This window comes from Lolium perenne, chromosome 3 (genome assembly GCF_019359855.2).
Source record: "Lolium perenne isolate Kyuss_39 chromosome 3, Kyuss_2.0, whole genome shotgun sequence".
Lineage (NCBI taxonomy): Eukaryota > Viridiplantae > Streptophyta > Magnoliopsida > Poales > Poaceae > Lolium > Lolium perenne.
Genome location: NC_067246.2, coordinates 21,877,150 through 21,887,590, shown reverse-complemented (window position 1 = coordinate 21,887,590; position 10,441 = coordinate 21,877,150). Strand labels below are relative to the sequence as shown.

General features: G+C 42.1%; 1 protein-coding gene across 1 annotated transcript; it reads left to right on the top strand.

The window, feature by feature from the left end:
* Positions 1-9,185: 9,185 nt before the first annotated feature.
* LOC139837488 (uncharacterized) lies at positions 9,186-10,097 on the top strand. The gene is made up of 2 exons (XM_071826916.1): positions 9,186-9,538; positions 9,620-10,097. Exons 1-2 carry the CDS (start codon positions 9,218-9,220, stop codon positions 9,827-9,829), a joined length of 531 nt encoding a protein of 176 aa, XP_071683017.1. The 5' UTR covers positions 9,186-9,217; the 3' UTR covers positions 9,830-10,097.
* Positions 10,098-10,441: the final 344 nt, after the last annotated feature.

Sequence of the window (10,441 nt, the reverse complement as noted above, 5' to 3'; positions counted from 1 at the left end):
CATCCTTCTCCCCGTTCCAGCGGGCAGCGGATGTAGTAGATCCTCCTCGGAATCCCGCCAGCACGACGGCGTGGTGGCGGTGGTGGTGGAGATCTCCGGCGGGGCTTCGCCTAAGCACCGCGGGAGTAACGGGAGGAGGGGGTGGCTAGGGTTTGGGGAGAGGGGGCACTTGGGGCGCCGGCCTTGGGTGCCCTTGGGTGGTGCGGCTGAAGTTGTGTCCAGCCCCCTCCCTCTCCCCTCATTATATAGGTGGAATCCCTAAGGGTTTGCCCAAGATTCAAATAAGACCCCAATTCAAAACTTTCCATATGGGTGAAACCTAGGGGAAGTGGGACTTCTCCCTTTCCTTCTCCCTTGGCCGGCCAAGGAGGTGGAGTCCACCATGGACTCCACCTTCCCTCTTGGTTGGCTGTTTAGGGTTGGTGGAGTCCATCCGGGACTCCACCTTCCATGGTGATTTCTTCCGGAAAGTTCTAGAACATTCTAGCGCCTTCCATAAATGCACCGGATCATTTCCAAACTTGGAAAGTGACTTCCTATATATGAATCTTATTCTCCGGACCATTCCGGAACTCCTCGTGATGTCCTGGATCCCATCCGAGACTCCGAACAACATTCGAACTCCATTCCATATTCTATATTTACTTAAAACGACATCAAACCTTAAGTGTGTCACCCTACGGTTCGAGAACTATGCGGACATGATCGAAACTCCTCTCCGATCAATAACTAATAGCGGGACCTGGAGATCCATAATAGCTCCCACGTATTCAACGATGACTTTGTGATCGAAAGAACCATTCACATAAAATAACAATTCCCTTTGTCTCGCGATATTTTACTTATCCGAAGTTTGATCGTCGGTATCTCCATACCTAGTTCAACCTCGTTACCGATAAGTACTCTTTACTCGTACCGTGATATGATATCGCTTGTGAACCAGTCACATGCTTGCAAGCTAATTGGATATGATTCCACCGAGAGGGCCCAGAGTATATCTATCCGTCATTAGGATGGACAAATCCCACTATTGATACAAGTGCCTCAACCCTATACTTTCCGAACACTTAATGCCACCTTTATAACAACCCATTTACGCAGTAGTGTTTGGTGTCATCAAAGCATCCATCCGGTGTAGGTGATTAACATGATCTCATGGTCGAAGGATTAAGTTACTATGCATATTAAAGCTTGAAGCACAACGAACTTAATGACTTGATCATATGCTACGCTTACTATGGGTGTATGTCCATCACATCATTCACCTAATGATATGATCTTGTTATTAATAACATCCAATGTTCATGATCAGGAAACCATGATCATCTATTAATCAACAAGCTAGTTTAACAAGAGGCTTACTAGCGACTCCTTTATGTTTACAAAACACACACGTATTAATGTTTCCGGTTAATACAATTATAGCATGGGATGTAAACATTTATCATGAACACTAAGATATAACAATAAACACTTTTATTATTGCCTCTTGGGCATATCTCCAACAGTCTCCCACTTGCACTAGAGTCAATAATCTAGTTTACATTTGTAAAGATATAACACCTTGGCATTCTGGTGTTTATCATGTTTGCTTATGGGAGAGGTTTCAGTCAACGAATCTGACATACTCAGAAACGTATGTATTTTGCAATTCATTTGCGTCTCTACGCATTACTCAGTTTTTCAAATGAGTCGGCATTAATCGTATATGTTTGGTCTTCTGGTGGAACCTTAATTCCGCGGTCTGAAATATGTTACCAATATTGTCACATACAATATAGTTTCATAGTTCTGACACTACCGGAACTACACCAAGTTCTCAAAGAACTCTTTGACTCAAAACACCCTTGGTCATTGTCAAAATAATGAGATACTCTGCCTTCGTTTGTAGAATCCGTCACAATATTTAGAACTCATCTAAATCTAGCATAGACTCTTTCTAGCCCATTGTGCTACCTTTTAATGAACACAATAGCCTAATTGAGATTGAAATTCATTTTTATATGTGACCAAACTAATATCGGTGTAACACTTTACAGCGATTCGTTTTGTCATTACCCCATATAAAACTATATATATATCCTCGGCTCTGACAAAGCACTCAGGGATATTCTTATTGTTGTCCAATGATCATCATATGAATCAGCCTGGTATATGCTCGTAACACCTTAGAGCATAGGACATCTGATTGTGTACATATTATTCGTGATCTAAAATCACTCATGTGTTTTGAGTGTCAAATACACTCAAGTCTTGTTTAAACCTCCAGATGGAAAAGAACACCTTCTTAACGTTTTCATATTGAACTACTTCAATATTCATTCTATGTACTTTGACTTAAACTTATTATGCGTTTCAATCTATCTTCATAGATCTTGACGCTAAATATGTTTTTAGTCCATATCCTTTCATTGAAGTTAATTTTCAATGAAACCTTCTAATCACATCAAGTATATGATTACATTATTTATAATCAACGATATGTCATCTACATAAAGTATTATAAACATGTCTCAGCGCTCCCACTTAATTTCTTGCAAATGCAAGTATCTTCATCGTTTCTGATGAAATCAAAACTTTTTGATTATTTCATCCGGTGAAGATTCCAACTCCGTGATACTCACTTCATCCAGTGAAGTTTGTATACCTTTCTAGTATTCTACGGACTAGCAAAACTCTCAGCTGTATCTTGTATACACCTTTAATACACACTTCTGTTAAGGAATGTATTTTTGCCATCCTACTAACATATCTCATAAAAGAAATATGTAGTGATGACTAGAACAATCCGTATAGACTATAAGCATTGCTGCTGAAGATCTAATCTTATCGCAGTCAACTCTTTGAACTTTGTCGTAAACAAACTTTCGACAAGTCGAGCTTGTTCAAGGATATTTCATCCATGTCCATTTATAGATCCACTTACTTTCAAAAAGTATTTATTCCTTCAGAAGGCTTACCAAGCTCCAAGCTTGATTATAGATACTATCTTGGATTTTATGGCTCTTAGCCATTTTAACGGAGTCAGGGCCCATCATAGCTTCTTTGTATGCAGTTGGTTATCATTGTTCAAAATCAATCCTTTGTTCACAAATCATTTATTTGATCACAAAGTAAACCATACCTACAAGGTTCAATGGGTACTTCGATCTCCATGACTATAACACTTTGTAGACATGGGAGCCATGATCGTCGTGGCCGCTTCCGGAACCATTTCCGATGCTGCGCTACTCTGATCATCATGCTCAGGTTCATCAACCTTATCAAGTTCCATTGTCCTCCCACTCAAATACTTCGCTGGAAACAATTTCTTGGAAATAAGCAAGTAACATCGACAAACACTTTTGTCTTTGACTTCATAGTGGAAAGAATTCCCAATTTGTTCTCTGGGATAACCAATAAAGATATTCATCCGATTTTGGTTGTAAACTCATTTACTTATGATATGCATACCAAAATTTAAGAAAGGACTATTAGGGTTTATACCCATGCCATAACTCATATGGTGTCATTTCAACGAATTATGATGACGCTCTATTTAGTGTAAAAGCGGTAGTCTCTAAAGCATAATCTACAAAAATATAATGGCATCATTTTATTTTATATCATCATTAATCCAACAAGGTTTGGATACGTCTCTCGAATACTCCATCATAACTATGATGTTCCAAGAAAAGTGAGTTGTGGAACAATTTCGTAACTCTCTTAGATGTTCGCTAAAAATAGTAATTCAAATATTTCCACCATGATCCAATCATAGATATTTGACTTTTCTATTACGATGATTTCCACTTCATGCTGAAATTTATTTGAATCTATTCAAATGTTTCAAACTTCTTCCTTATCGAATAAATATATCCATATATATACACTCAATTCATTGTTGGAAGTTTTCATGAAGTAGAAGAATCTTCCGCACACAACTATGCCCAATGAACCATATATATCATCATGTATGCTTCCACTAAGTTAGTTGCCCGTTCAACTCTTGGCCTATGAACGGTATTTCAGTCATTTTCTTTAGAAAAGATTTGCAACTGCCAAACGATTCAAAAATCAAATGACTCCAAAAATCCATTTGCATGGAGTTTCTTCATGCGTTCCTTTCTAACATGACCTAAATGGCGGTTCCACAAATAAGTGGAATTCAAATCATTTGCCTTATGGCATTTTAGCGTCAGTGTTATGCATGTGTGTTTCACCATTAAGATTTATAATAACTTATCCATCGTATATGGAGTAAGACCACAATTTTAACAACTCATTGTTTTCATTTGACCAGAGCAAAATAACAATTATTAAGTTCTTTATTATAAATCTGAAGGGCTAGGTAGAATGCCAACGACGAACATAATAACACTTTATTTTGTTCCAGACGTGCATTATTACCACATTCCTTATCAGTCACTTAGGCCATTGTATTCTTGTATTGCGTTGTGTTGTATGACATCTCATACCAACCAATATGGTATAAATACCCAAGAATTTCATTGTGTGACCAATCAAAGAATACATTCATAACATGTATATCATCTATATACACCTGAGCTAGACTTTCTAGTCTTTTCTTTCTTTCTGCCAAAAACTTTTGTAGTTTCTCTTTTGGCTTTCCTCATATTTCAGAAAACACTTCAACATCAATAACTTCTAGGTTTGTTGGTCAATTACCAATAACCTTGAGGTTCTTACTTTGAAGTTGATCATCACATGACAAGTGTTCCGGATTTCACTATTAGTAACCTTTTAATGTGATGAACAATTTTATTCATAATTTTTATCCATCAAATCATGAAAACTTTCCGAGACCATGTCTGTACATGCTAGGCTCGTCAAGTTTAACCTCAGTATTCACATGTGCAAATCTGGCTTGCACCCGTTGTATGCACACGTAGAATCTATTACACCCGATCATCACGTGATGCTTCGAAACGACGAGTCTTAGCAACGGTGCATACTAAGGACGACCACTTCATGGATATGCGAATATCGTTAGTGCCCAACTAGTTGGAGGATCGGGACGCCTAGCGTCTTCAACCTTCATACATTCCCATAAAACTTATGAGTTTATGTAGTCTCACTAAATTATATTCTATCATCTTGTAATAAGGTCTTAGATATCACATATATCTCACACCTTGCTTATTTCTGAAAACAAACTTTTCAGCTCCTTACTTTCAAACGGATTTGAACTTCAAGTTTCACGGAGACAAGATGATTTTAGGTACTAATTGAAACCATTGCTCTAATGTGAGTTTTACCAAAAATTTGCAATAGGACTTAATCATTACTTGATTCTTTAACAATACGGTACCAGTCCGTAAAGTTACTTGTCAGATTTAACAGTGTTTCTATCTCAATTACAAGACTAGCGCCTGGTAGATAACGGATGCCAATTCTACAAATTTAATTCAAAATACTATTCAGACTATGTTCATGATAATTAGTTCAAGTTTTAATCTAATTACTAAAGAACTCCCACTTAATACAACATCCCTCATAGTTGTTTAGTGGCACACGATCCATATTCACTACACCAAGTCCGATCATCACGTGAGATGATGTAGCTTCAATGGTGAACATCAACATGTTGATCATATCATCCATATGACTCGTGTTCAACCTTTCGGTTTCCTGTGTTCCGAGGCCATGTCTGTACATGCTAGGCTCGTCAAGCAAACCCATGTATTTCCGCGTGTGCAACATGGCTTACACCCGTTGTATGTGAACGTAGAATCTATCACATCCGATCATCACGAGATGCTTCAAAACGACGAACTTTTGCAACGGTGCATACGAGGGGAGAACACTTTATTATCTTGATATTAATGTGAGGGATCATCTTATAATGCTACCGTCGTGATCTAAGCAATATAAGATGCATAAAAGGATTAACATCACATGCAATTCATAATGTGATATGATATGGCCCTTTTGTCTTTGTGCCTTTGATCTCCATCTCCAAAGCACGGACATGATCTCCATCATCAACGGGCATGATCTCCATCATCGTCGGCGTAGCGTCAAGGTCAATGGCGCCGTCTTCATGGTTGTCCACCATGTGTAGCAACTATTACAACTACTTTGAAATAATACTACTACATGAAATATAAAGACAACCATAAGGCTCCTGCCGGTTGCCACAATACAATAATGATCATCTCATACATATTCATCATCACATCATGGCCATATCACATCACCAAACCCTACAAAAACAAGTTAGACGCCTCTAATTTGGTTTGCATATTTTACGTGGTTTAGGGTTTTCGAGTAAGATCCAATCTACCTACGAACATGAACCACAACGCTGATACTAGTGTTGTCAATTGAAATAGTAAATTGAATCTTAACTATGGTGAGAGAGACATACACCCGCAAAGCCACTTATGCAATACAAGTTGCATGTCGAGCGTGGAGCAAGTCTCATGAACGCGGTCATGTAAAGTTAGCCCGGGCCGCTTCATCACACCATACCGCAAGATGCAAAGTACACTTAACAAGAGACAACAAAAGCATCAACGCCCACAAAACCATTGTGTTCTACTCGTGCAACCAATCTATGCATAGACACGGCTCTGATACCACTGTAGGGATTCGTAGCATAGAAAACAAAAAAAATTCTACCGCAAGAACGAATAACAAGCCAAGATCTAATCTAGTAGATGGTAGCAACGAGGTGAAGATCAACATACCCTCGAAGATCGCTAAGCGTTAACGAGATAAATCTCGTGGTGGATGTAGTCGATCACTTGCCGCTTTCAAAAGCGCGTAGAAGATCTTGACGATGCCAAAATCGGGCAGCACCTCCGCACTCGGTCACACGTACGGTGTTGATGACGACATCCTTCTCCCCGTTCCAGCGGGCAGCGGATGTAGTAGATCCTCCTCGGAATCCCGCCAGCACGACAGCGTGGTGGCGGTGGTGGTGGAGATCTCCGGCAGGGCTTCGCCTAAGCACCGCGGGAGTAACGGGAGGAGGGGGTGGCTAGGGTTTGGGGAGAGGGGGCACTTGGGGCGCCGGCCTTGGGTGCCCTTGGGTGGTGCGGCTGAAGTTGTGTCCAGCCCCCTCCCTCTCCCCTCATTATATAGGTGGAATCCCTACGGGTTTGCCCAAGATTCGAATAAGACCCCAATTCAAAACTTTCCATATGGGCGAAACCTAGGGGAAGTGGAACTTCTCCCTTTCCTTCTCCCTTGGCCGGCCAAGGAGGTGGAGTCCACCATGGAATCCACCTTCCCTCTTGGTTGGCTGGTTAGGGTTGGTGGAGTCCATCCGGGACTCCACCTTCCATGGTGATTTCTTCCGGAAAATTCTAGAACATTCTAGCGCCTTCCATAAATGCACCGGATCATTTTCAAACTTGGAAAGTGACTTCCTATATATGAATCTTATTCTCCGGACCATTCCGGAACTCCTCGTGATGTCCTGGATCCCATCCGAGACTCCGAACAACATTCGAACTCCATTCCATATTCTATATCTACTTAAAACGACATCAAACCTTAAGTGTGTCACCCTACGGTTCGAGAACTATGCGGACATGATCGAGACTCCTCTCCGATCAATAACTAATAGCGGGACCTGGAGATCCATAATAGCTCCCACATATTCAACGATGACTTCGTGATCGAAAGAACCATTCACATAAAATAACAATTCCCTTTGTCTCGCGATATTTTACTTATCCGAAGTTTGATCGTCGGTATCTCCATACCTAGTTCAACCTCGTTACCGATAAGTACTCTTTACTCGTACCGTGATATGATATCGCTTGTGAACCAGTCACATGCTTGCAAGCTAATTAGATATCATTCCACCGAGAGGGCCCAGAGTATATCTATCCGTCATTAGGATGGACAAATCCCACTATTGATACAAGTGCCTCAACCCTATACTTTCCGAACACTTAATGCCACCTTTATAACAACCCATTTACGCAGTAGTGTTTGGTGTCATCAAAGCATCCATCCGGTGTAGGTGATTAACATGATCTCATGGTCGAAGGATTAAGTTACTATGCATATTAAAGCTTGAAGCACAACGAACTTAATGACTTGATCATATGCTACGCTTACTATGGGTGTATGTCCATCACATCATTCACCTAATGATATGATCTTGTTATTAATAACATCCAATGTTCATGATCAGGAAACCATGATCATCTATTAATCAACAAGCTAGTTTAACAAGAGGCTTACTAGGGACTCCTTTATGTTTACAAAACACACACGTATTAATGTTTCCGGTTAATACAATTATAGCATGGGATGTAAACATTTATCATGAACACTAAGATATAACAATAAACACTTTTATTATTGCCTCTTGGGCATATCTCCAACAGAAGCCGCCACGTGGGTACGCGAACATCCTTGGGGCCTACTTAGAAGGTATTTCCCTGGGCTAGTCGAGCTCCCTACTGGTGGCCGCGACGTAGCTTGGTGGTGGGCGCACAACAGGCTCGCGCCAGATCCTCTTGGGAGGTACCCCAGCATGCAGGATGTGGTTGTTAGCAAATTTTGGGTACGTGACTTTTGACTTCTTACCATTCATACACTCTCCTTGGTTGACAATAATTGCACTAATGCCCCTTGTTTTACCTATGTGCATGGTTGCAGAAATACTTCAAGAGGGCCGAGGGTAAGGAAAATTGCGTGCGATGATGTCCTACACCAGATGGCAAGGACGAGGGTGACTGGCATGCACTACGAGGCACGTGTTCAGTGCGTCCGCAACTGGCACGCCGACCGCTTCGTTCATATGACTAAGGAGGACGCTCGCGACACGCTCATGCAGCCGTGGCAGTACCTGCAGGTATTTGCATTTATGTGTTATTGATTTCTTTATCGTCATGTAGTTTATTTTACCATAATGGGTTTATCTTGTGTATGTAGAACCCTCCTCAGTACGTCGGCAATGACGAGAAGTGCTTTCTGGCGATGGTCATGTGGTGGACATGCCCCCAGTACCTCAAGAAGCACGAGGAGGGCAAGCTGAAGTGGCAAGAGATGCGAGGTGGATCGCATATCCAAGGCAGCATCCCCATCTCTCTTCACATGCAGGCCGAGGTGATCAAATTGTTCCTTCATTCTTTCAATTCACGTTATATATTGTTAACTCCGCAAGGGTGTGCCACTTCACTTAATTACATGTTCTATTTTGCAGGAAGTCAGGACAGGAGCGAAGCTAAACGTCTTTAGCTTGCTCAAAAAGATGAAGCAAAGGAAGACGCCGCATCCTCAGACGGGGTCCATATGGGTTAGCCCGCAATCCGAGACCCAGTGTACGTCGTATGTCTCGAAGTTCAAGCAGAAGTACGACGAGGGCGCCAACCCAGAGGCCGAGGACTTTGACCCTGAGGTTGCGGTGCTTGCGGAAGAAGGCATGAAGCATGGCCGCCTATGGCTTGGTGACGGGTGCGTCGACCCAGCGACTGTTCCCTCTCTCCGCCAGATCCGTCGTGGTCGTAAGAGCGGCCAGCCTCAGGTAGAGACCCGGCCACTGGCTTCGGATCTAGCTGTCGAGCGGTTACGGGTATGTTCTTCCTCGGGCCTCTACCTTTCCTTTACATGCTTTCCATTGAAATGTTAATGACATCGCGGTAACACAACGTAGGCGGAGATGACAGCAAAGGAGCAGGCGGCCCAGGAGCAAAGGGCGCAGATGGAGCAGCAGATTCTGGACTACCAGCAGCACCAGACACAGATGATGCAGCAGATGCAACAGCAGCAGCAGATCATCCAGCAGCACCAGGCACAGATGAACTGGCTGATGAGCCAGACCAGTCTGTCTTCTCCACCGGGGAGTCTTCCTCTTCCTCCTTAATCCTTGCCGTGGATGCCGCCACCGTCCACTCAGAGCCCGGTGACCACACCTTACACCGTGAACAACACGAACATCATCCGGAACATGATCCCCGGTGAGTCCTCCTACACTTGTGCCCAACCCGCTTCTTGTACTTGTTCAAGTGTTCAATATGCAAATGCAAATGCTAATTCCATCAACCTTGTAGGTTATCCGTCACAAGGCAATGACGATGATGCCGGCGGAAGCAATGGAGGAGGACAAGGTTGATGCCATGGTCGTCGTGCACTTGTCGTTGTTGTAATGGATTGTATGGACTTGTAATGGATTGTAATAATGGACATTATTGCTATTTAACTTGTGTGGATGGACTATGGACTCTATGTAATGCATTGTATGCATGGATATGTGCGTTCGATGTATTTGTGGTGTTCCCGTAGTGTTTGGTGATGATATGTTGAAGATTATATGTTGTATATGATCTATTGTCAAATGCTATTTTTGAAATGCAGGGAATATGCAAAAAACAACAAAAACATGAAAAAAACAGGGCCCTTTGCCGTGTGTATGCACACGGCAAAGGACTTTTGGTCACTTTGCCGTGTGCACACACACGGCAAAGGAGCCACGTGA